The 27,993-nt window shown below is 38.2% G+C and overlaps 1 protein-coding gene across 4 annotated transcripts; it reads right to left on the bottom strand.

The window, feature by feature from the left end:
* Positions 1–59: 59 nt before the first annotated feature.
* On the bottom strand, positions 60–27,993 carry BROX (BRO1 domain and CAAX motif containing). Of its 4 annotated transcripts, none has more exons than XM_014053240.2 (13): positions 27,874–27,993; positions 16,672–16,803; positions 16,471–16,577; positions 13,635–13,731; positions 12,305–12,400; positions 10,768–10,840; positions 10,094–10,199; positions 8,120–8,209; positions 7,528–7,613; positions 6,232–6,313; positions 5,348–5,498; positions 3,294–3,453; positions 60–3,047 (listed from the first exon to the last, which is right to left on the bottom strand). In XM_014053240.2, exons 2-13 carry the CDS (start codon positions 16,770–16,772, stop codon positions 2,961–2,963), a joined length of 1,236 nt encoding a protein of 411 aa, XP_013908715.1. In that variant the 5' UTR covers positions 16,773–16,803; positions 27,874–27,993; the 3' UTR covers positions 60–2,960. The 4 variants fall into 4 exon arrangements, with proteins under 4 accessions (XP_013908715.1, XP_013908716.1, XP_013908717.1 ...); XM_014053241.2 differs by having other exon boundaries at positions 27,870–27,988; XM_014053242.2 differs by lacking the exon at positions 27,874–27,993 and adding an exon at positions 26,171–26,517.

Below are 27,993 nucleotides of genomic sequence, written 5' to 3'. Positions count from 1 at the left end.
TAAGGCTACAAATTCTGCAAACATACAAAGAAACAATTTGAAAATAAACATAGAACATGTTGATATTGAATAATTTGATCATTTTTTAATGAGAAAAGTACATTGGTTGAAAGTAAACCTTTATATACACATACATATATTTTAGGAGTGTAAAATATTATATATCATTAAAAATCATTTTCTATATTATATAGAATTCAAAATAATGGTAAACACTTTTATCTTGAAAAATCAAACAAGGTAAGGAGTACTTTACTTTATATTTTATTGATATATTTAGAGCCTAAAAGCCAGGATCAGAACAAAATGCAACAACAAGGATTGAATAGCATGTGAAGATGCATTTGTCTGCATTCTACAATGGCCAAGTATTAAAATTAATGTATTCGTATTCTAAACATAATATAGCTGGATAGTTTTCAGAAAAAGACAGAATTTTGTGTTTGTGTTTGTGTGTGTTTATGTATGTCTGGATTTGTGTGCCCATGTGTGTATGTATGTACACACAGCCAAAATAATTTAAAATAGTTGAACTATCACAAACATTACATTCTAATTGTAGACGTGCTGAGAAGCCTTTTAAAAATATACATTACTTCAACTTCCAATTTTATGTAAGGTTCCCAGTGTTTCCATCCTAATTATTGATCAAAATTTAGGTCTACACTTTTTAAAATGTAGATTCTGATATCGTTAACCAATAATTTCCTGGGAAATCTTAACAAAGATACAATGAAAAGTTTTTACTCTTCCTTCCCTCGAAAAATAAATACATGAAAAATCTGATGGCTCCAGATTAGATCATTTATATTTTGTAACACTTTTTAAAATGGCTGACAACCTTTTTAAACTGTTAATTAAATATTGTAATCTCTTATCTAACTGTTAAAGAAACAAAACATGACTGTGCAAATATATGGAACTGAATAAATAAAAACTCTCAAAACATACAATAACTGTAATACAAAGTATTATTAACCAGAAGGTTTATCAAGACTACAGTTCCTCACTATATATTGTGTAACTCAGTTATATTTTATCACTATTGAGAAGTGCTTGGATATCCTCAAGATCTTTAAATAGCTAGTAAAATATGTACAGAACAAATTTATGTTCATAATTCAAATATTTTCTTGTGACTGATTTATCTTCAAGCAAGCTGAAAAATATTGACTTGATTTCTGGCAACAGCCAAAATATAGGATTGCAATAGGGCATGCACATCAATTTAATGAATAAACATAAATGGGACAAATAAATGCCTAAACATTTGGCCTTAATAAGGATTCCCATAGGTGCTAGGTGACAATCCTAAACCACATTAAATATTCCCACTAACTGTCTTCAAAAAAACAAGTCAGAGAAATTTACAGAAATTACCATAAACAAATCCAATATATAAATTAACAGATTTGATGTTGACTTTGAAATGAAATTTTATCAAATTCCATGTGAAAATTCTTTAAACATTTGTTATCTATAATTTATCTGTTGTTTTTTTAATATTAGAAAACAACGTTTTCCACTGGCAGCAAATATACAACTATTGGCAATAAATTGCATACTGCAACTTTCTAATTACATATGTATATAAGGAAGATATATAGTACTGTAACTGCACAAAGAAAATATTCAAAACAACCCTGTTTGTAGTTTTGTATACCATGAAATAATATTACTGAAGTCTTAGTAGAACTCTCTCACATTTGAACAGAGGTGGAAACAAATAAACAGAGATAAAAAGGCTTGTTTTTACATTTCAGCTTTTACTGCCAAATAAGACTTGTTCTCAGTATCACCTTTTTGAATCTTCTGGTATCTAGCTTTCCAATTACATCAATAAAACTCATTTTTGTTTCTCCATCTTTAGCATGCTTTAATATTTGTTATTCAAGCCCCCCCCCCATTTCCTTGTGTCATAATTCTAAATGTTTAACAAATGATTATGGAAAGCTTCCTTTATTTAGGGAAACACCCTTATTGATTTGACATAGCAGTATTTAAAAGTGATTCCACAAAGTGTGACCTCATAGAATCAACCATCATTTGAAATCACTTTTACTATGATTTCATTTGTAAAATTTGAACGTGACCGGTCAAAACGCTGACGTCATCAACAGGGCGACAACAGCCAGCGCGGAGAAAGAAGGGCGCTTTAAATAGCGCTTTGAAAGCAAGCCGATTCAACTTAAGGTAAGGGTTAGGTTTAGGGTTAGGTTAAGGGTTAGGGTTAGGTTTAGGGTTAGGTTTAGGGGGGTTAGGTTTAGGTGTTAATTTTAGGTTTAGGGTTTATAGCGTGCTTCTGTCTCCGCGCTGTTGTCACCGTTGATGACGTCAGCGACGCGGTTTAGTTGAGCGCGGTTTTGTGGTAGAACCAAATTTGAAGTGCAAAAATGGCAGCAATCTACAGTGTAGTCCTGCAGAAATGTAATTTATACTGTCTAAAACTTTTCTGTGTTTAACTGTATTTTCCTCTTGTTTGTAATATTATTCTGAATAATTTGAGGCTTGAATAATTTGTCTTTATAACAAATTCATTATTGTCTTGTTTGCTTTACTGTTGTGCAGACCTTATAAACCCTGAGCAGAGCCTCAATCTCATCCCTTGCATTCGCCATTATTTGTTCCAGAATCTAATGCCAGCTCATCTAAATGCTAATTTCCACTATGGTCCCAATCTTCTTCCAATCTAGTTTTAATCTCTTCTTCAATTTCTTTTTGTGAAAGAAATCCATTCAACCCAGCCAATGAAAAGATGTGTATATATTCATGTGTACCTATGTTTGTGTGTGTGCGTGTGCATGCGCGCACGCACACACACAGACACACACACAATTGAAAAAGAATACATTTTGTTACAATAAAGGCAGCCAGAAGAACTAGCACACAGGACAGGCAATAATATCCCTAAAGTTTACAGAAAGCAGTTTATGAGGAGGAGGAGTTTGCAATTGAGGATCTTATGAGATCTGGCACCCTGTGTCTTTTTGAGGCTTTATATCTGGTTCTTTCACAGGTTTCACTTCTTCCTCTGCCTTTGGTTTAGCCTATTAATAAAAGAAAAGTAGAAAAGATGATTTGGGGTACAATAAAGTAAAATACTTTTTTTAAAAATATGGCAATAAAGCTTAAACTTTTCAATACATAGCCTTTGAGAAAGGATAAACACCCCCCCTTCACTGGACTTTGTCACCTACCCCTCTATCCCCAGCATTTCTCTTATCCTGAGAACCAATATAAAAACTGACCATTACAGATAATACATGAAAAAAGCAACCTATTTGTGTTCTTACACTGTCATCCTTTGGCCTTTTGGTGAGATCAAATGCAGCAAGGGATTCTGGGGACCATTGAGCATGTACAGCTGGAAATTCAAAAGCAATTGGCTCAACCAGACCATAATTTGCTTTCAGCTCAAGCTGGGGAGCCTCTGGAGGAATCTTCTGGAAGTAACTAAAAGAAAACCAATTTGAATGTTAGTAGCCCTAGTTCTTTTCCACGTAATTCCATATAGTTTAAGAGCAAATTAATGCTACACATAGCTTGCATAATATAACTGCATGCAATTCACAATCTGCACTCCATTTTCACAAATATGACAGGTGCTAAACACACCGAAGATTATTTTTATAATCACATGTACAAACAAGCCAAAACAGAATCCAAGACAAAGTTTTAGCACTCCAACTGGCTGAATGGAAAATTGATTCCTCAATTTACTTCATTGTGGCCAGTCAATGTTAAAGGGAAAAACTAATTTCCCTTCCATTATACATTATGGTTTAAATAATGTTAATTGTAGAATTAAAGAATTATTCTGCTCAAGGTAGAACTGCCTCGGTTTGTTTTAGAATTGATTAACATTGCAATTACACACACACATACACACACACACACACACACTCTCCTCAGTGAAGAAGCCGCATGTTAGAACAGCATTCCCTTAAGGCATATTTGTAGAGGAGGGAGGGAACATTGTATTTGAGTCAGGGTTGACTCCTGGTGACTCCCCACATGAGTCCATACAGTTTTCCTGGTGGCATTTTCAGAAGCGGTCCTCCTTCCTAAGACTGAGAGAGGGTGACCAGCTCAGGGCTGCCCAATTAGCTTTCACAATTAGGCCTCAGGTTTCCTCCCATAACACCTCTAGAATAATTTGCTGAGGCAGTCCAATAATGGGATGCTTAAATATGTCCTTTATTTAAGTACCCCATTATTGAACTCACTTTTAGGACACACATACACACACACATATCTTGGGGACCACTTGGAAGCTGCAGGTAATCCAGAATTCAGTGGCATGGGCAGTTAAGGGCATTTCATTGTATGCCCATGTAATATAGTTGTTTCATGAACTGCAGTAGTTACCAGTCGGCTTCTGTGTACAATACAAGTGGTAGTTATTACCTATAAAGCCCTTCAAGACACAGAACACGATTATATGAGAGACCATTTGTTTTCTATACTGTCTGCCTATATCATTCAATCAGTCAGAATTGGCATTCTCCAGTCCACTTGTTAGCAGTGTCATCTGATGGGACTGAGGAAGTAGGCCATCTCCCAGCATCTATCCTCTAGAACAGGAGTGTCAAACTCATGGGCCAAATGCTGATCACGCCCACCCCTGGCGTGTGTGGGGGGTTGTGATACGTCACGTGACAATGTGCCGCCGCAAGTTTGACACTCCTGCTCTAGAATGACTCCATTCTGACCTTATTTACCGTATTTTTGGACTATAAGATGCACAAAGATTTCGAAGGGGAAAACAAGTTAAAAAAAATAGTTTTTGCCTTCCCTGTCCCCCGAGAAGCACTCTGCAGGGCTCCCAAACTCTCTGTGCAGCCCATCTTTTTGTGAAAAAGAGGCCTGCTTTTGTGAAAAATTGGTCCATTTTTGGCTTCCCAAACCCCCCACGCATCCCTTTTTTGCCCTACCCAGCCCCCAGGAGCACTCTGCAGGGCTCCCAAACCTTCTGCGCGCCCCTTTTTTGGCAAAAACGGGACATGCAGGCAGGGGTTCGGGAGGCCAAAAATGGCCATATTTGGTATATAAGACGCACCGACATTTACACCCACTTTTGGGGGAGGGGAAGTATGTCTTATATTCTGAAAAGTATGGTAAATGTGGCCTTAAAACCTGGCTCTTTCCCCAAGATTTGGACTTCAGTGAATGTCATTTCCCAAAGTAATTGATCTACTAGAGTTTGTCAGTTTTTTCCTGGATGTTTGTTTTTATATTGTATGCCATCCTGAGACATGATAGTGGTCTATCAATTTATTAAATAAATGTTAAAAAGGCCACATACTATAGTGTATTTGTTTGAAAAAGGTATTACAAATATACTTGCATGAATCCATTTTCTCGCTGAGATTTTTCTAAGGCATTTTTCAATACAGTTCCTAATTTTATAAAGAAGAGATGTCCAGATGGCTTCGCTGTAGTCCCTGGCCCTTTGGATTCACCATATTCTTTGCATAGTTTTTCTGCCTTGGCATAAACTTTACAAAAAAGCAAAGAGTCAATCTGTGTTCTTACTACTTATTTGTACAATTTTGAATAAAGTGCAGTATTTCACTTTATAATCTATTGCATTCAGTCAAGATGCTGCATTCAGTCAATAAAATGTTAAGACCGATACAAGGATATTAGCTACTCAGGGATGTTGGATGGCAGCTACAATTACATGGAAAAAGAACAAGTTTTGGGGAAAAGAGTATTGCTTTATGTTTATTGTTATGTTTTTTATTCCAGATCTGATTATAAAAACAAAATGACAATTTTTATGAACATAGATTCTAATATTTTTTTTAAAAAACACAGGACATAGCAATAGCAATAGCAGTAGACTTATATACCACTTCATAGGCCTTTCAGGCCTCTCTAAGCGGTTTACAGAGAGTCAGCATATTGCCCCCAACAATCTGGGTCCTCATTTTACCCACCTCGGAAGGATGGAAGGCTGAGTCAACCCTGAGCCGGTGAGATTTGAACCGCTGACCTGCTGATCTAGCAGTAGCCTGCAGTGCTGCATTTAACCACTGCGCCACCTTGGCTCTATGACCATGACCATCTCCCTGATTAGACTGTCCCACGTAAATCTATCAATAATCCTTATACTTCTCAAGAATTAAAGTTATTCAAATTTATGATTTCTTGATTATTTACTGGTTTTAATTTTTAGAAATGCCAAGGGGAAACCATTCATTCTATAAACTATGAAAAAGCACTTACATTTTTCTGCTTCTTGTAAAGACCTAATAGATTCTCCACATTTATCACTGGCCAAGAGGGTCTGACCATGGTAACAAAAAGCCTGGGGAAAACAAGATTTTCTTTAATATGCTTGGCATGCTCTGGAATTACCTTAATTCCTTACTTGCTTCAGCAGTGAGAGCAGAAGAATGAACTTCAAGAGCTAAGAGAGAGCAATTGGCTGTTTCTATAGCTCTTACTGCGAGGGTACTCTGCAAAATAAAGGCAGGCTGTTCTAGTTGTACATGTTCACCAATGCATTTACAGTAGTAGAAGACTTTGATATATGGCAGTTAAGTACAATCCATTAAAAAAGAAAAGTACTTGCTTTATGTTCTCAGCTATCCCAGCACATAGCAAAAGAAAAAAATATGCATGAAAATGGGTATTTATATTCTGCCATATTTTATTCCCTTATTTGAGACAATACTGTATACTGTTCCCTTGCTGAACAGACTCATGAGGGAAAGAAATGCCCTTTACTTCAAATTGTTTAAATTTACCATTTACTGTTGAATTTACCATTAATCGGTAAATGGGATTTTGCAAACAGAATATAATGAGAAAATATACTTTACAGATAACAGGGAATACTCTTTGAAAGAAAGCAGCAAACATCAATTTGCCAAACAGCTGGTTTGGTTCATTATTTGGAGAAAAGTATGCTTGCTTGAAATTCAGATAAAACTCAGATATGCAGATTTGGTCAATTAACTCTAAAGTACACTATCTTGAAGTCCATTAAAACAAAGGTCTACTACATACCCTTTCACTCTTAGTCCCGTTGAACCAGGAAAAGCTTGTATGTGTAAATTAAAAACCACTTGTCTTCTGCTGTTGATCCAATAAGATCAAACAGAGGTGAAAACTCCAGGCTCCACCTTTAAAAAATATCTGATAGATCCCAGGATGCATGTTTTCTCTGTCCCAAGACCTGGCTTTTGGAATAGCAGCTTCCTGGCAATAGGAGCAGATTGGCTCCTGCTGTCTTTCACTTTCCCCACAAGCTCTTGTTTAGGGGACTGAGTGCCTTCAGAACACATCTGTATTAAAAATGCTAAGTATGTTGATCCCCTGGTGTCACCATGTTTCATTGTTTTGGATTTTATTGTTTAGGAATCATTATGAGTTGGGTTGCCTTTGATTTATAAATACTTGAATTCCAAGAGACTTACAAAATGTTGCTTGAATAACATAAGATTTCTATTTTGTGTAACAATTTCATAGCCCTTTGAAAATTGTTTGAAAATTGTTTTTAAAACCCCAAATACTCACATAAGCCATATAGAAGCATGACTTCAATTGAAGATATTTTCTCCATTTCATTGTATATGCTGGATCCAAACTAGATAACATTTGATCTAGGAAAAGGTACCATTGTTTTTAAAATAGTAACCTATTCATTAATTTATCTATTTGCAATCATTGTCATCATCATCATCATCATCATCATCATCATCATCATCATTTTAGCTATTGTCTATCCAAGATGAAGACCACTTCCACGTGTTTCCAACCAATATAGTTCTGAACTTTTTTTGCCAATTGGGCCTGCAATACTTGCTGATATTGTTGATCTATCTTGTATTTTAGAGTCCTGCTTAGAACCAAAACATTGTCTATAAAGATACATTTGTCCATGAATCAGAGATATATTCCAAGCCATAAAAGTGAACGATGTATGCTGACTTCTTGCCTTCAGTCACCATAAAAACAAAAGTAAATAATTATTGAGCAAGTTTACTTGGCCAGAGATTTCATTTTTTATCCATGGTACTTCCTTGGTGCTCTGTCCACAGATAAGATTCTAAGCCTTAAAATTGGTATTAAATATTCACCAACTTTTAAGTAAGTAATAATAACATACCTGTTTTTTGGTAGAAATTGGCTGTTTCATAGGCTAGGGCTGCTATTAGACCAGGATTATGTTTCAGCTCAATAGCCCGGGCAATTGTCACTAAGATAAAAATAAGAAGCTACCATAAACATCACCTTGTATCCCATTTATTTCTCTAATTGCATAAATATGGACAATTTGTTAAACACTAAAAGCTACTTAGAAAGCAGTATATTTCTTTCTTTTTTTTTTCTTACTTCTAATATTGTGAAACTGAGTTGAGACTCTAGCCTATGTGAGAAGTGAGTCTCTGTCCTTGAATTTATATTCTAATATTTGGAGAATGGGACTGTTGCGTAAGCACATTGTTTTGGGTGTGAAATTGTAATCAATTCCATTTCCATGTTCATTGTATGCATATGTGGAAAAGAAATCCCTACAATAAATAGTCAAGAGGACAGGAATAGAAATGTTCTAATCCATGGCAATTTACAATTCTTGATGGCAGACCTGGGTCTGACTCAGATTGCCACAATGCCAGCGTGTAAAGCAGGACTTCAATTTGCTCTGGCACATTGATAGGGGAGATGGCCTGGATATTTGGAAGAGGGGGGTTGTTACAGTAACTTCATGATATAGATACCTGTCTAGTGAAGCTTGGTGTTAAAGCATATTTATTGTACAGGTGATGGTTTCATTGAGGCGACAGATGTTCTTAAATGCTCATAGGGAATGTGAGAATCAAGGATGCTATGTGACGTCACTGACTTATGGAGTAGGGAAATGGAAGAGGCCATTGAAACCTTTGCCCCTATCCAGTGTTATGGATTCCAGACTTCTTTTTAACACTTTGGTGAACACTGACTAATTAAAAAATGGGATTACACTTATATCATAAGTAGTATAAGGCTTGCCATTTTCTATGACACTTATCACATCAATCCTAAAGTAACTTTTTCTGTTTTCTATGTGGGACTCTGCTTGTACCTTTGGGGATTTGATGTATATAATGTGAGATACTCAGTAAAGCATGGACAGATTAATCTCTGTCAAAGCAAATACATGCTTGTAAATTGCTTACTAAGCCAAAGTTCTGCTGCCATTCTAAAAATTGGAATATAAATTCTAATACACCTCTTCACCGCAAAAGACCCTGTTAGATTTTTAAGATCATCAGAGATACTTTTGCCACCTGTGTTGGACAAGTATTACCGTATTTTTCAGACTATAAGATGCACCGGAGTATAAGACACACCAGAATTTTGAAGAGATAAAAAACCCCCGATTTTGCACTCTGCAGGTCTCTCAAACTCTCTGCACGCCTGTTTTTTTGCAAAAAAAAGGGGGGGCATGCAGACCTTTGGGATTCTTGTAGAGTGCTCCTGGGGACAGCCCCCCCCCCAAAATGAGCAAAAAACAGCCCGTTTTTCACAAAAACGATCAATTTTTTGAAAAAACGGGGGGGAGAGGTGTGCAGAGGCTTTGGGAGACTTGTAGAGTGCTCCTGGGTGCTGGGTGGGGCAAAAAGGAGGAAAAAGAGCCCGTTTTTTGCTCATTTTTGCCCCCAAGAGCACTTTGCAAGCCTCCCAAACCCTCTCACATCCATTTTTGCAAAGGGGGCGGGGTTTCAGTAGGCTAAAAATGCTGTATTCAGTATATAAGATGCACTCAGATCTTCACCCTCTTTTTTGGGGGGGGGAAAGTTGCATCTTATACTCCAAAAAACACGGTATGTTGTGATGATATGTGGGTAGGCTTGCATTTTGGGATTTTTTTTCCCTCTGAAATTCATGATGTGCCTTTTATTAAACGATTTATTACATTGTACTTTTCATTAATAATTCTATGGATGCTGCATCTGAAAGGAATTAAGGGGCAATGTAATACATTATGTCAGACTATTTCTACCATTCAGTTCTCCAGCAGAGCAAATTGTTTTAAAATGCCCAGGGAGGAAGCCTTCAACATTTCTCAGATGCAAAGTTAGTAATATTGCGTAAGTACCTTCTTGTGCTTCAGCTTGACATTGGATAATATAGGAATCTATTAGTCGAGCTTCTAAATCCCTTCCCTTTTCTACCGGAGTGATCAATTTAGGGATATGGCTTTCCTAAATGAAAAAAAAAATCACTTTAGTATTGAAAACAGTGCCCGTATTTAATTAACCAATGAAGCATCTAAACATTTATGACAACTTAATAACTACAAAGCATACCCATATGAAAACTGCAACCATTCTACCAGATATCTATCTATGATTTAAGAATCGCATCTAATATTTTAAAATCTCCTTCATTGGAACACTTTGTTTAAGGAACAATTTTATAACTTTCTAAGCAAGGAATATTGGGAAACATGTTCATATCCCATGTAAATTTCAAAGTGAACAATTCTAAGATGTGCGTTCTATCTGAACATCTGAAACTATTCTTAACCCGATGAATTAAATAAGCCTTTTTAAACAACATGTGAATTCTAATGAGCTACTTCTAAGAAGAGTAATGAGTTGTGCATGCTTCAGGAATGTTTTGGAAGAAGTGTTTCAGAATCCACATATGCACTATCCCTATTGGTTAATGCTACCTTTCTTTTTCACACTTTTATGCCAGCTTTTAAAATTGCTGTTTTAATCTTGCATTCAAGTCAAAGAAAATGCCATGGGGGGGGGAGGGTTTTACCTTTAGATGTTTGAAAATCCCAGCTGCTATTTTCATACTGCGATGGACATCTTTTGCTTCAACTTCTGTTACACTAAACGTTAGCAATTCATTAGTATTGAAATACTTCAGGAGTTTTAAACATCATCCATCACATTTCTTAATATTACTGCTAGCCAAGTTCTTTTACTATTTCTAAAAGTGTTGTTTCCATATTTCATATTTGCTCAGCAAATAATATATTTCTAAGAAATCAGAAAAAAATTAAGTAATACAGAGAACAAATGTCAGCCTCTTTGGTCCATCTAACCCATTATTGTCTACTCTAGGATGCAGAACTGTGATGCAACGCTGATTAAAAATCTGATTATCACAATATTCTTGTACTTTAACTGAAATAACTTTCAGCAAATGTCACTCAGGCTAATGTTTTACTGGATAAGGCATTCATTGTTTAATCAAATTAATTAATTACTGAATAAGGTATTCATTACTAATTCAAATGTTTTATTTGGCATCTAAAAGCTACGACAGTGATACCAGCCAACTTTCCTGCAACTACAGGTAGTTCTCAACTTACAACAATTTGTTTAGTGACTGTTCAAAGTTACAACAGCACTGAAAAAAGTGACTTACGACCATTTTTCACACTTGTGACTGCTGCAGCATCCCCATTGTGATCAAAATTCAGATGCTTGGCAACTGGTTCATATTTATGACCTTTGCAGTGTTCCAGAGTCATGTGATCACCCTTTGGCACCTTCGGACAAGCAAAGTCAATGGGGTACACAGATTCACTTAACAACCATGTCACTAACTTAACAATTGCAGCAATTCGCTTAACAACTGTGGCAAGAAAGTTTGTAAAATGGAGCAAAACTCACTTAACTGTTTTGCTAAGCAACATAATTGTTGGGCTCAATTGTGATCAAAAGTCGAGGACTACCTGTAGTCTGGGCTGACAGCTATCAGAATCCAGTCAAATCAAGGCTTCTGACAGGTATCTTGCCAAAAAAAAGCCAACTAAGAGAAAAGCATGGACTTATCAGACACACTGATCGTAAAACCATATCATGTTCTGACATTGTGATATCAGGTGCTATTAAAACTATATTGGTTTTTTCTTTGGATTTCATATTTTGGATGGATTTTGTAGACTGAACTACTAAAATACATTAAATGGTTTTCTAAATAAATCAACTGTTGCTTCCCAGGGCAAGAAAATCACCTTTCTAGAGACATATTGAAAAGATGTCATTCATGTAGGACATTATATAAAGAAAATATTCCCAAATAATTAGACAAAAATTATTTCTCTCTTTTACAGTCTGATATTGCAATTGAACTTGCTTTACATTTGTAAGCATAAGGCTTGGCCCCCGCAATTTCACAATAATAAAATTGAAAATTGAATAGATTGAAATGATTTTATTCTCGATAGCAATTTAGGCTACAATCCTATGAACAGTTTAGCAAAAGCAAACCGACCAATTTCAAATAGGCTTAAGGTATGTTTTTAACCTTTTGACATTACTCTAATTAAAGTGAAAATACTTACTCTTCTTTCCCAGCTAATCTTGATGCATATTTAGTGTACCACAAGGCCACATTAAATCCCATAGAAACTAATTCAAACACAGCATCTTGCTGGGCACTAAGGGAAGAAAGGGGGAAAAACTGTCTTTTGCAGAGTTTATAACACTTCTGAAGTATAAAACATTGCAATACTTCCACTTATCTTTAAGACTTAAGGCACAATGCTATAAAATATATTGAGTTCAACTGCTCAATTCTTTTTCATTCCTTCCTATCCCAAATGATGGGAGCAAACCTCCAAAGTATAGAAATGTTTACATAGAAGTTAAATAGCTTTAAAAGTGAAAATGTTATGACTGAAACAATTCATGTTTTGTTTTAGTCTGGTCAGGAATGTCCAAAGTATAGTGTCTTTATAGTTCTTCCCTTCAGAATGAAAATACTGAAGTAGTAATGAATCACCATTCTTTTAAAATGTTTAATTGAGCATTACTATTAAAATACAAAAGGGAGCAGTGGCTCAGTGGCTAAGATGCTAAGGTTATCAATCAGAAGGTTGGCAGTTCATGGTTCGAATCCCTAGCACCATGTAATGGAGTGAGCTCCCATTACTTGTCCCCGCTTCTGCCAAGCTAGCAGTTCGAAAGCATGTAAAAAATGCAAGTAGAAAAATAGGGACCACTTTGATGGGAGGTAACAGCATTCCGTGCATCTTCAGTGTTTAGTCATGCTGGCCATAAGACCACGGAGATGTCTTCGGAAAGCGCTGACTCTTCGGCTTAGAAACAGAGATGAGCACCGCCCCCTAGAATTGGAAATGACTAGTACGCATGTGCGGGGGAACCTTTACCTTTATCTTATTAAATTACAAACAATAGGTTTTTTTTTATACAAGTGGAAACTTTGCTGGATCCAATATAATACTGAAAAAATAAATTTCATCTTGACTAAAATTAATTTATCTAAGCATATACTGCCATACAAGGGCTTGTTTTTAATTATACAAATCCCAAGGAGATATAGATAATGTTAAGAAATAATTGCATAAAAATTACAAAACATAACTCACTTCTAAATGTCATTAATCGGTTGTATTTGTGTATACAATATAGCCCATTAGACAATGGGGAAAAAAAGATAGTGGTAACAAAAATCACACATGGAGATAATTGCAAACTAAGATTTCAACTGATGATCCCACTAATAAAATATTTTCTGTCATAAGATGGCTCTTTCAAGGTATGAAAAAAATGTAAGAGCATTTTTAACAATTCCATAACATCATCTTGGTAACCCATTAAGTTACTTTTGGTACTAAGAACTACCTTAAAGTTTGAAAATCATATGTATACCTTGGTATTTGTCCTTGCAATGTGTCTGTCCATTTAAAATTCTGAATGTATCTCAGTTTGCTATCCTGTGAAGAGTTATCCAGAGCAACTATAAAGCCTGTTAAAATAATTTCAGTATTAAAATAGCACATCCCCTACAAATAAAAATGCACTTTAAATAATAAATTGTCTTCATTTTTTTTTTTGCTTTTTCTACTGATAATGTGACTGTTAATATAAAACTTTTCAATATTTAAAATGCTTGGGTATCCAAAATTAGACTCAGGGTTCCTTTTCACTTGGGTGATTGGAGATCAGTTTATACTATACTTGGAGGTCATTTCAATAATTTCTTTAGTTAAATTCAAAGTAATTGACATTCCATCCTCAGACCACCACCAGATAAAGAATTCTAGGAAATAAGCCCGGAAAGACAATGTACTAAGTATAGGGGGCCTGGGGGGGGGGGGGAGAAAACAGTGCATCCTCATGTCAAAAGAAGTTGATGCAAACAAAAAGCCCTTCTGCTCATGTGAGGGATCTTACATTAGCATGTATCATTCCAGAAGCCCTCCCAATGGCTTTTGAAAGACAAGGGGAACAGATGGTGAAGCCCCATTACATGGAAGAGATTCAGTTTATATATTACAACATACAGCATATACTCTATACTAATTGCAAATTTACTTTCCAAAAGATAATCTTTAAATAGCTAAGATTGCATTATCTAGATTCTATTTGTCTTTTGGAAAACTTTGAGGTGCTCCATCATAGAGGTTGGTTGGTTATACAGCCTGTGAACTATTAGTAATATAACTATTACTATTGTTTATTGACTTTTCCTTGGCTAACATTATAGGCCTTTATCCTTCTGCTATTTTTAATGGAGAATTTGTATAGGCTGTTAGCCACCCAAAGTTGCATTTGCAAGACAGGTAGCAAGAGAAATAAATTAAATAAATAAAGATATTTTAGTATATTTCACAATTTGTACATGTGCAAAAAAATTCAAGTGAGTTCCCCAACAGAGTAATGGGAAATGAGCACTGCACTACACTGCACTGACAATGGCTGCAGAAGAAAAAGAAGACATGGCATGGTACCCTGAATAGGAATATAGCACTGAAATACCTTGTGGCAGATGGCATTCATGGTTTTAAAAATCTGTTTGTTAAAATACAAAGAAAGGGGAAAGACAGACATAAAAATTAGCAGTAAAAACTCAATGGGCTGGAAATGGGCAAAGTTCTCAAAGGAAGAAATCTTGACAAAAATAGGAGCAACTCTCTGTTGATGTTGTTTAAAGCAGTGATTCTTAACCTCAGGAGCAATATGGATTTCAACTCCCAGAATTCAACTGCCAGCATGCTGATTGGGGAATTCTGGGCATTTAAAGTCCACACATCTTAAAAGTTGCTGTGGTTGAGAAACACCGCTTAAAGTACAGTAGGTAAGGGTACATGAACATGCTCAGTTCTGTCTTCTACAACACATTTATAAGATATAAGTATCTGCTATCTAAATGAAGGACTGAAAATGCTAAAAAAAAAAAAACCATGTTCTGTAGCTGGCTTGAAAAATGAATGGGGTGTGTGTGTGACATAGAATTACTGCACTCATATGGACTTTTTAAAAGACAAACCAATGCTAACCCGAGTTTGCTACTTCATCCCTCCAATTTAACTGGTTTGTTTTATCTACCATGTGTTTAAATTATTGAAATAAAGCAGACTATTGTAATTTCTCAAATATGTATAATACTCAAGACCAAACAATAAGGCCGCATATCACTGAAAACCCCCAAGATCCACTTCACTCATTATTTTCCACAATATATTCATAAGGATAAAGCTGCACTTGGCCATCAATTATGCCTGGCATCCACTCAGGAAAAAGATTGGCCGCACTGCGTTCAGAGAATTTTGCCCACTCCCACAGAAGCCTCGAGAAAAAAGGCAAGTCTGTAGTTCTTTATTCCATGCGTGGGTATGGTGACGGTCTTTCCCTTTACTTGCATTGCTTTGGAGAAAAACAGAAGAAACCAGGAAAGTGCCTGTTATTTCTCTTGTCTTTCAAAGCTTTTTGAAAGAACACAAGCTTTTTGAAGGAATGAATGAAAATGTTTTTGATTTTTATAAAACTTTGGACAAATAATGAAATACTAGGCAATATTCCTTCTTGTTTTTGTCCTTCTACATTTTTCTGCAAATCAGAGATACTCATTTTCTTGTGTTCCATAGTCATCAAGATAACTTGGAAGTGGAGCTGGGGAATTGTCACTATGAGACTTAAAGTAATACCAGAATGTGGTGGCCAGTTCAATTTCTGAAATCAAGGAAAAAGTCTAACTTGAAAATTAAAACAATAATGAACACCTCTGTGATAAATATAGCCTGATGGTTTCCTACTAGTTACTGAACACACATTAAGCATTTTTGATTAATCACAACGCCCTATCACAACGCCCTATTTCTACACAATGATGTCGTGAAATTTCTACCAAAGGAAATGCAACCTTTTGGAAAGCAAGAACTATAATTAATATGAGGGAATGTCTAAAAATATGATCACTGTGGCATTGTGCAACACAACATCAATGACATGGGCTTGGTTGGTTTTTTTTTATTTTCTTCCTCTTTGCCAGTAGGTGAGCAGTTGTTCTTATTTTTAAAGAGAAAATCTGTGAAGCATTTTTTAAAGATTTAAACTAGTTTTACACTCCGGGTTTTTGTGTTTTCACACTTCACAGTAGGAGGTTTCACTTCACCATTTTCAGGTATTTGCAATTGGGTCACTAAAATTTAACAGCACAATTAGAGCAACTTCACCCTCCCAAATAATTGAACTTTTTTTTTACCTTCCAAGAGTGAAAAATAGGAATCAGTTGCATTTTTCATCATATCTGGATTACAACTTAAATCAGTAAAAAGTTCCAGGAGTCGTGCTCTTGATAACCTTAAATCACTATATTAAAGAGGAAAAAAGACCAAAAGATATTTCTCAGTGCACTGTTTTCTCATATTAACTTACATTTGCATATGTTCTTACAATCACTTACTTGCAGATTTTTGTCGCAGCTGGAGTTGTGGCTACTCCATAGTAATTGAATGAGACAGGAGCTGTAGCCTTTAAAGGGTTTCGATGAAACCAATGAGTCATTCTCCTCCTAAAAGTTTAGAATACAGCAAGACTAAAATAAAGAATAGAAAAAGTTACTGATTTTATATATAACTACAAACACAACATTTAAAAATCTAGTTATTTAATACATTACAGTTTTCTATGGAAATATATTGACAGTCACATTTGCATATAATATTTGTAAGAGACAGAAAATAAACCTTGCCAGATGTTTGAATAATCATACAAAAGATTGCCCTATATGAAATATTATATTAGATGTGGCGTACAGCACTGAAATTTTAGAGTCTTAAAAATTGTGGAAGAAAACCACTTGTTTTAAGAATAATCAATAGTTATTAATTCAATTTATATAACTGCTTCTCTCACATACGTGAGTCCAGGTGGCATAATAATTGTTGCATCTTGTTTAGTATTAATATGAGCAATAAACATAAAAAACAATTAAAACCTAAAACTTAAAAAAAGTAAGGTAAATGCAAGTCTCAACAAATTTTGAGAAGCATTATAGATGCTCCTAATGTGATTGAAAGCATTTGCTCCTCTTTGAGAAATGCTAATTTTCATTCAGTTTGCCAATAATGAAAGGGACTATGGATATGATCCTGCTATGGGTCACATTATTTTCACATGATCAACAGCCAGTTGTTGCCTCTCCCTTACAGTCTGCTGAAAAGAAATCTGTTTGCAGAGATAATTGAAGCTCACTTAGCTAATAGAAAGAAAGTAGAACTCTGTAACATGACCAACTCTAAAATATAGCATTGGAAAAAGCTGACTAGTGTTATTTATGAATTTTGAATATGTTTTTCTACTAAGGTTCTACTTTCTGTATGTTAAACATTTTTTCCAAACAAGAGTTATTTGGCTGTAGAATCCAAACTGTATCAATCATTAATAACTTTTTACTTTCTAGTATAACTTTCAGAGTAGCTTCATAAAGTAATGGTTTTTAAGTTGTTATCTGCAGAGCCTTTGCTTCCCTTAATATTGTAAAATTTCTTATGATTATGAAAACAACTGTTTCAAAATAGTTTTTGTCCAGAAATGTATGCAGATATGTTCTAAGTGCTGGGGAGAGAAAATGTCTTTCATGAAGAACAATGAAGTTCTTATGTTGTGCAATGGTGTGTATAGGTTTTTTTTAATATGACTGTATTTGACATGTTTATTGTTTTTAGACTTTTTTTTGCTTCTCCCACGGATTTAAACACCAGATGACATCACTGCTGCCAGTAGTGGTGAAACCTTTCATAAGAACACTATGTGAAGAATCTTGGAAACCACATATTTTTTTCTTTTTTCTATTTTTTTCTTTCTTGCACTTTTTTCATTTCCTTTCTTTTCCTTCTTTATATTTGTTTGTTATTTTTTTAAACCTTCTTTACATTTAAAGTTTTAATTTTATATAGAGACAAATCAAGAAAAGGAACTGGACGTAGAACAGCTGTGACAAACAATGCTGGATAATGGCTTTTTATGGGAGTTACAAAGTAGACTGGTGAAAGCAGTGAAAACGCCTTTTAAAGTTGTAGAAAAGTTTAATCTTGGCTTCTTTAAAGGCAGGGGGTGAAAGATCAAATCCTGCAATGCCATAAAATGGTGTAAAAGTAAGGACTATGCAGAGCAAAAAGAAAGAATACAAAGTTGGACTTTTGACGAGAGATAAATTGCATTGCTATTTCTGATATCAACTAATGGATGTTTTGCTGAACTAGGATTGGGGATGGTGAAGATGATGGTTTCTGCATTGCATACAAGTTAGGCTGAGGTGAAAAGATTTTTTTATTTGTAACTTTAAAAGAGACTGAAAAGCTAGCATATTAGCTTATGCTTGGTATGATGAAAATTGTTGCCTTTTTCTTTTACCTTTTTTCTGCAGATTTCAATTTTTTTTCTTTGTTTAGTTTGTCTTAATTTTTACTACATTTAGTAAAACTTCAAACTGTTTTTTAAAGAAAAATAATAATTTCATATACATCTGGGACAAAGTTTTTCCCCTTTGTTCCTTCTTGAAAATGGTTGACAGTTATTTAACTAAGATTGAAGAAACAGTTTGTTAATAACAGACATATCACTGCCTCTTTTAAGAAGACAGACATTTACCTTCAAGCATTAATTACCCCGTAAACATGGACCAGTTCTTTCTGAACATTTTAATCAGTCAGGAAAGGCCAAGAGAGGTTGGCCCTCACTTCTTCAGATATACTCTCTGCATCCTTGAGATCCAAAAACTGAAGAGAATTCAGAACTGCAGAAGCAGTTGTCATGGTTACATCATCAGTTTCTACTCCAAGAGAACGTAAGGAGCCAGTATACTTTACTACAATGTTGAACTGGGACACAAGGATTTCAGCTTAAAACCACTCAGATGCAGTCTACAGAATTTGGAACTAATCAATCTCTAGGTTCAACATATCTCAGATGGTTCTTGAGGGAATAAAATGACTGGAATCCCCCGTCTGTCAGGCAGATTGAACAAGAAGCAACAAACAACAATGAACTCCAGGTTGAGTGAATTTGCTTTTATCTGCAAAAGGACAGCAAATTGCCAGAAGAAAGCCTCAACTGCTAAGTGTCTCCACTCCCATGTTTCTATTGCAGAAAAGCTGCCTAGTGCAGAAAAACAATGTTAGCCTATTCTGTATAGACGCAGTAACAACTTAAAGTAAGACATTATTATTTTAATTGCCATAATACAGTATATTGCTCCAAGTAGACTTTAGTCTCTGCTCGATTTGGCTGCCCTAATACATTATTTCCATTTGCACAGAAATTATGACCATCTTTGAGAAAGTAACTTGTGGCTTGTCTTTGAAGTTACAACCACCATACCACCCCTGTGGTCATGTCATCACAATTTGAGTGCTTGGCAACTGGCAACATATAATACAAAATGGAGAAAAGTTTTTGGCATAGTATCATGTTCTGTTTGCTTTCAGAATTCACAGAAGAATTGCTTTTGGAATTGCTATTGGGACTTCATAGCTGTTGTTAGATTAATGGATAGGCACACACAGGCTTAACTGTAACAACAGCTCTTTATTGAATACAACAAGTGAGAACAATCCAGCGAAGATTGAGTCTGATAGCAGCCCTTTTATAGGGAGCTGTCAGACCCTTCGACCAATAGGATTAAACCTCTGTTCCCGCCGGAACAGAGGACCTTGGTGGAAACCATTGTAGTTAGAGTAAATATCTTACAGCTGTAATGTTATCCTCCTAAATTAGCTCATCTTTATCTTTTAGGATACCAGTCTGATCTAATAATCTTGAAGGAATAAGATTAAAATCTCATATCAGAGGAAGTGTAATTTCTATTCAGTACTTCTTTTAACTTCTGCTGATTAAAAAGTGTTGTAATATAGTTCCTTGTGTAGGCGTAGCGGTCACCCATGGCCCAGTGGATAACGGGGCATGCAGAGCCACGCTGAATCACACAGGAGAAAACAAACTCCTAGAACTCCATAACATCCTGATATCCTGATAGTGCAGAATATAACATCCTGATAGTCCATAACAAAACATCCTGACCAGGATCCTGACCAGGATATGACCATATATAGACAGAACTTTCCTGAAGCAGTAGATTAGAAATTGTACTTTTACAGGCTGTTTTTAAGCACATACTCATTGCTCCTCCTGCCTTTGTCCTATCTCAATAAAAGGGGCTCTCAGACTCTCATCTGGGTCGCTCCATCTCGAGAAAGTTCGTGTCCTGTCTTTTCTCAACATTGGCCTCATGGACGACCCACGGGAACATCACATTTGGTAGCAGAGGATGATTACTTCACATTTGGTGACCCCGACGTGATCTTCCTGTGTCGCCAGCCTTTCACTCACCCCCGACTTTGCAAAGTCTCGCAACCAGGGCCAGCCGTTAGCGAACGGAGCACCCTCCCAAATCGTGAGTATGGGCTCGGGCTTCTCGAAGGCTCAGACTGCATACCTGCAGGAGCTTCGGGATCTCCCCAAATTCTCCATTGCAATCTCTCAAGCGGCAGATCGCCTGCTTCCCATTGCAATCCCTCAAGCAGCAGTTCACTTGCTTCCATTTCCCCCGAAAAAACATTTCCTCTCTCTATTGGCTTACATCTAAGAATTGTCCCATTTACCCTGAGAAGGGCTCTCTTAAAGTATCATACTTGGAGACTTCTTGTCAGATGCCTTCAAATTCATGAGGAAGATATGCAGGGGGCTGCTTTTAAGCCTTCGGAATCACCTCCCCCGCACTACGAGGAGATCGCCTCTCCTGCTAGCCAGGCGATGGCCCTCTCCGAAACTCCTCCACCTCCCCCGGCCCCTCCGGAAGAGAAGGTTTCTCCTCTCCCTTCCGCCCCTTCCCCCGCCCCGCAAGCGTGGCATAGCGCTCTCCAGGATGCTCTGCGCGATGCTTACAATCAAGGGGACATGGAATTGGCAGAGGATTGTTTCCCTGTTTCCTTTCAAACCAATGCGGCTGGGGGGGTTGTGCCCACTCATAACTCAATCCCCTATAGGGTTGTTAAGGATCTTAAGCAAGCAGTTTCCACCTATGGGGTGCAATCCCCATACTGCAAGGGACTGTTCCAAACCCTTTTGTCAGGCATGCTTCTTACCCCCTCTCAGTTTGCCATTTAGACTTCCGAATACCTTAAAGAGATTAACAAGGCAATTGCCAAGGGTCTGTCCAACAATGTTACCGCCCCTCAGCTAAGGGGAGGGGATGGGTTTGATACGGGGCCTCTGCAGGCCACGGCCCCCCGGGAAGCCCTTGGAATTCTTTTCACAGATGTTTCACAGAGCAATTGATTTATAGGATCCGAATTGGAATGGAGAAAAATGGTTTTGTGCATGTGTAAGTTTGTGTGTGTATGTGTTTGAGTGAGCGTGGGATCCAGTAAGGGAACTGCGCCTATTTAGGAGAGTAGGTAAATTATGGAGACAGAAAGAGACAAAGAGGAGAGAGAAAAAGAGTGAGAGAAGGGAGGAGAAAGTGACAGAAGAATGGAAAAGAGTGAAAGAGAATGTGAAGAGAGGGACAGAGAGAGAAGAGAAGAAGAGGAAAGAGATATCCCACAGCCTTTATAACACCCCTGTGTTTGTTATAGAAAAGAAATCTGGTAAATGGCGTTTTTTGCATGATTTGCGGGCTGTTAATAAAATTCTCCAACCCATGGGAGCGCTGCAGTGCGGCCTCCCCAATCCAAATTTGATTCCCCAAGAATGTGATCTCATGACACTTGTCCACTATTTCTCAGAAACCCGCCCTTTTTGCAGCCCTAATTACAAAAGCCCTTCCACTCCAGTGGAAGCCTCCTTCAACAGCTTTTTTCTATCAAAGACGCTATAACTGTCTTTGCCGATGAGAGCATGTGCCTGGCAGGAGGATGGTACATGGCACACCCAGCTCACAGAGCCACAAAAATCTGCTCAAACAGATGAATTGGCCGCTTCCATCTTGGCCTTTCAGTTATTTGACAACCTTTAACTTAATTCTTGCTATTGATTCACAACTTTTGTCTCTGTTTCTCACTTTACAAGGTCTTGTCTCCTCTCGCTGTTATTTTTTCCATGTCTCCCATATCTGAAGTCATCAGCCTTTCCCTGAGCCTCTCCAGGAGGGCAATGATGTTGCTGACGCTGCGGCATCAGCCCCCCCACCCCATGTCAATGTTTGTTCTACTATCACACCTTGGGATAGCCACTCTTACTTTCACCAGAATAAAAAAGCGCTCATAAAACAATTTGGCCTTACGTCGGCGGAGGCATCAGCAATTATTCAGCAGTGCCCTACCTGTAGCCGGCAAGTGCATACCCTCTCCCTATGGGGGTAAACCCCAGGGGGACAGAGTGTTGCCAAATTTGGCAAATGCATGTTACCCAATATCCTCCATTTGCCCCTTGGAAATATTTACATGTTTCCATTGATACGTATTCAGGCTACATTATGGCATCCCCCCAAAGGGGTGAAGCCACCAAACATGTTATTAATCATTGTATTTGGACCTTTGCATCGCTGGGATGCCCAAAAGAATTAAAAACAGACAATGGCCTTGTTTACACAGGTGCAGCCTTTGCTGCCTTTTGTAACCAATTGGGCATTGTGCATAAATTTGGCATTCCTTATAACAGCCATGGTCAGGCATTGGCTGAGCGCGCCAACCAGACATTAAAACATGCCCTGGGCAGATATATTGGCAATAGGGGAAAATGCCCCCTGGCCTCCCAGCAGTGCAACACACCGGCGGCCCACCATCCTCGGCAGCGACTCGTCATTTTGCAGCTCCACCTACTGCAGACACCTCCCGTCCACCTGTCTGCTATCACTGCTTGCCTGACTTGACGTGGCGAGGACCTGCTGACCTGATTACCTGCGGAAGGAGCTACGCTGCAATCCAACTAAAAGACAACGTTCTTTGGATTCCAGGACGGCACGTAAGACCATATTTGCCAAAACCACCTATACAACCACCTACACAAACACAGAAGCAGCCTGACCATGACCGACCAACAGGAACCACAGCTTGAGGCTGTCTCTGTCTCTGACCTGGAAAACAGAGCAGAGCACCCTCCACCCTAACCCTAACCCTCCACTCCCCCGACCGGCTGCCCCGTCTTGCGCCGCAGATCCCCCTACTATGTGTTTGTTTGAATGCTACCTGTTGTCATTATTTGAACCAGTCCAGACAAATTGAAACCAGTGTGGACAAATTACATGATACCGTTCAAACAGTTGGACAAACATATAAGGCCTCGGACTCCTGGTGGGATTGGATGACCTCTTGATTACCTAATTTTAGCTGGTTGGGAAATGTTTCCAAGACCGTTATAACCCTTGTTGCTTTGCTGATACTGTTGTGCTGCTGTATTCAATGTGTACCCTCTTTAGTAACTATGTGTAAGAATATACTCTCTAGCTTGGCTCCGCAGAAGAATATTCACATTGTCAACCACATGGAGTTACATGGACAGTCAACCCCTTCATGGGGAAAGCTCCCTTCCGCATGCCCAGCGACGAAGAAGGAGACGCTGCCTTTTAAAACAAAAACAGTGTTGGAATCCATTCCGGGTGTGTGTGTGCAGGGCAGTTTCTGCTATCTGAAACACACATACACAGGAATGCAAAAACATCGCACCAGAAACATCTTTCCAGCCTAAACGGCCAGGACTCACTATGCAGCCTCATGTAACATGAACTATGTGAGCCAGCTACTCCCACACCTGCTCTTTCTCCCCTCTATGCTGTGCTGTGACTTTCTGTTCCCCCTTTGCCCACCCTTTGCCATGATGTGATTGTTTTATTGGTTTATGTGTAGAATGCTGTGATCAGCCCTGTCAGATGAAGAAGAAGAGTCTTTTGACAAAAAGAAAATAAAAAAGTAGGAGATGTTGTAATATAGTTCCTTGTGTAGGCGTAGCGGTCACCCATGGCCCAGTGGATAACGGGGCATGCAGAGCCACGCTGAATCACACAGGAGAAAACAAACTCCTAGAACTCCATAACATCCTGATATCCTGATAGTGCAGAACATAACATCCTGATAGTCCATAACAAAACATCCTGACCAGGATCCTGACCAGGATATGACCATATATAGACAGAACTTTCCTGAAGCAATAGATTAGAAATTGTACTTTTACAGGCTGTTTTTAAGCACATGCTCATTGCTCCTCCTGCCTTTGTCCTATCTCAATAAAAGGGGCTCTCAGACTCTCATCTGGGTCGCTCCATCTCGAGAAAGTTCGTGTCCTGTCTTTTCTCAACATTGGCCTCATGGACGACCCACGGGAACATCACATTTGGTAGCAGAGGATGGTTACTTCACAAAAAAGTCCTTCAAGAATGATTGACGGTGGCTCAGTGGCTAAGAGCTTGTTGATCAGAAAGGTTGGCAGTTTGGCGGTTCAAATCCCAAGCACCGCGTAACAGAATGAGCTCCTGTTACTTGTCCCAGCTTCTGCCAAACTAGCAGTTCAAAAGAAGGTAAAAATGTAAGTAGAAAAATAGAAACCACCTTTGGGGGGAAGGTAACAACATTCCGTGCGCCTTTGACATTTAGTCATGCCAGCCACATGACCATGGAGACGTCTTCGGACAGAGCTGGCTCTTTGGCTTTGAAATGGAGATGAGCACTGCCCCCTAGAGTCGGGAATGACTAGCACGCATGTGAGAGGAGAACCTTTACCTTTACCTATATTGTATCAAATTGGAAGACTTCTAAAGAATGGAAGAGATTCTTTGGATCCAGGATAAGACATACTATACAAATAGTCCTTCACTTACAAGGACAACTAAACCCAAAATTTCTGTGCTAAGCAAGACAGTTAAGTTAATTTTGCCCAATTTTACTACCTTTCCTTGCCATTGTTAGGTGAGTCACTGCAATTAAGTGAGTAAAATGCTTACTAAATGAATCTGGCTTCCCCATTGACTCTGCTTTTTTGAAAATAACAAAAGGTGAACACATAACCAGGGACACTGCATTGTAATTTTAAATGGCCTCTAAATGAATGGTTGTAAGTAGAGGATTACCTATACTATATAGCCTTAGATATTTTCCCAATGCAATACAGTAAATAAACCCACCACCTTTCTCTAGTATTATGTAAGAAACTTCTGGCATTGCTTGCTTATTAGTCCCAGACAGAAATTTGAACAATGAGCAAGATAAAGATTTTCCTTGTTGTTTATGCTGTCTCCACTACACACAGTTATAATAATTAATCAAGATTTCCCCAAGTTGCACCTTAAAAAAAATAACAGCCAAAATTTAAAACTCCGTAGAATGGAAAAGAGGCAAGGTAATACTCCTTCATATACAGATAGTCCTCAACTTACATCTACAATTGAGCCCAAAATTTGCTGCTAAGCAAGATAGTTGTTAAGTGAATTTTGCTCCATTTTACCACCTTTCTTGCCACATTAAGTGAATCACTGCAGTTGTTAAGTGAGTAACATGGCTGTTAAATGAATCTGGCTTCTGCATTGTCAGAAAGTCTCAAAAGCGAATCACATGACCCCAGGACACTGCAACCATCCAATACATTGCCAGTTGTCCAGCATCCAAATGTTGATCACATGGCCATGGGGATGCTGCAATGGTCGTTAAGTGTGAAAACTCATCACAAGACCTGTTTTTCAGTGCCCCTAACTTTGAATGGTCACTAGATGAATGGACTACATGTATTGAATTTTTGCTTCAAAGAAAAAACCCTGGAACCTTTAAAAAGAGCTTGTCTCAGTGCTCAGAAATTCTGCCCATCATATATTGTAACACACAGGCCTCCTTCTCCGGCGTTACAGTAAATGTGCTTCCTCCCTAGCAGACAGCAAAGTGAACAAGTCCCCCCCCCCTCCAGCATTAATCCAAGCCTCCCCCAAAAACATACTTGGTCTCCGCCTTCTCTGCTTAGGGTGGGGCTGCTCTATTTACCTTCTCGATTTCCAGCGGACTCTTGTCAGCAGTAGCCACTACCGTACAGCTCTACGGAAATCAGTTCAGGAGGAGGAGCCGCATCCCCAGAACTATGAAAGGAAGGCGGCAAGGCCCCAGTTCGCCTCTCGGTGGCTCTGCTGAAATGCAAGCCCGGGCAGTTTTTCTGCAAGGGAAGAGACTCGCCTCTTCCAGCCTTCTGTTTCCACTGGCAAATGCGTGCCTAAAGCCATTTCCCGAAGACACGATGGTGTGCTTTCTAATCAACAAGCTATTCGGTTTTGGGGATAACCTGAATTAAACTCGGTCTCTCGCTTTCTTTCCGGCTATCATCAACTACTTTGCCAAGTGCTCCTTCAAATTGGGTTCGGCTATATTGGAAACCTGGTGCTCCTTGTGCTTCGGGATTAGTCCCAGCCTCATTGACAGGCCTTGGAGTCTATATGTTTGAATGACGCTGCAGTACAGCTACCACACTGAGACCGATTTCCCAGCTGAACTCTCGGAAACACAACAGACTAGCTACAAAAGGAAGCATAAGTACGTCAACCCGAACGGGTTTTCCATCGGATATATAAATACGGCTTCTTCGGGTTTTCACCCACCGTTTCAAAATGCACCCCAACCTTATTCGTTTGCTGAAGCCTCAGCGGCATTTCCTTAAGCCTCAAAGTCAGGCTCTTTCCTCATCATGATTGTTGGCACCCGTAAGTAGTCTCATTGATTCTAGTGAAGGAGGACCCGCCGAGTTAACAGGCCAGAGGCCACGCCCACTCATAGCTGGCAAACCTCATTGTTCTTTCTCTGCTTTAGGTACAACTGCGATGTAAACATCCCGAGTAAGTGCTTGGGAATAATCCTCTGTTTTTCTCACTCCCCGCGAGCTGCTTAGCCTGAGATTCTATATTGATATCATCTTCCTGAAAATACCATACTAATTTCGTCAATTAAGACTAAATCCACTTTAAAACTAGCTGCTTCCTTACTATATAAAGTATTCACATTTCTTCTATTTCTGTTTATAGCGACATCAAACCTGCTTCTCTTCTAATTTTCTAAAGGGCTTGTGTTTACATCTATTTTACAAAGCCCCCCCCCCCAACTTTGTCCTGTCTTGGGAACACTAAACAATAGACGAACAAGCGGAGAAAGAACAAAGCAGTCCGAGTTAAAACGATTGCGATGTTCACAAATCGTTTAAGGTTAAAGTCTTACAAAGGCGGAAATGATTGCTTTAATTCTATTCAGTTCTTGAAATTACGCTGTGATTGGTGGTCGAAAAGCTTGTGGATCGTAATAGTAAAATAAGGGTAAGAAATCTTAAAAGGGAAAAGGAGAATTAATAATTATTTACATATGGTCTTGTCCTTAAGTGGCCCAGAAATATCCCACTGATCGTGTATACATAAGAACAGACGAAATAAAGCTTAGGAATGCAAGGAGGTGGGGAAAACGGCAGCCATTCGTTTCGAAATTAACTCTCAACTGAGCATATTTCACAAAAGAATAAAAGGGAATAATCATTATACTGAATGTATTTGATTCCACGACCGTGGAAGCAAGGCTTGACCGTAGAAACAATCCGGGGAAGCAGGAAGCCGCTAAGATTCATCACTGCCAGCGTTCAGGTGCAGTATAAAGAGAGGAGACAAAATACAAGCGCCTACGAGATAATAAATAGAAGCTTCCTACCACTCACCCACCTCGGAAGATTCTCTACTCTATGCCAGAGATCCAAAAATTGTAGAGGAGTTAAAGGATAACTTCTGTAGGGTGACCTCGGCAATAATAAACCAAGGAAACCCGCCCGACTCCCTAGGCGA

Source organism: Thamnophis sirtalis, unplaced genomic scaffold (genome assembly GCF_051295495.1).
Source record: "Thamnophis sirtalis isolate CommonGarterSnake01/CBP01778 unplaced genomic scaffold, rThaSir2_p1.2 scaffold_6, whole genome shotgun sequence".
NCBI lineage: Eukaryota > Metazoa > Chordata > Lepidosauria > Squamata > Natricidae > Thamnophis > Thamnophis sirtalis.
Note: the sequence above shows the minus strand (reverse complement) of the source record. Positions and strands in the feature narration are given on the sequence as shown.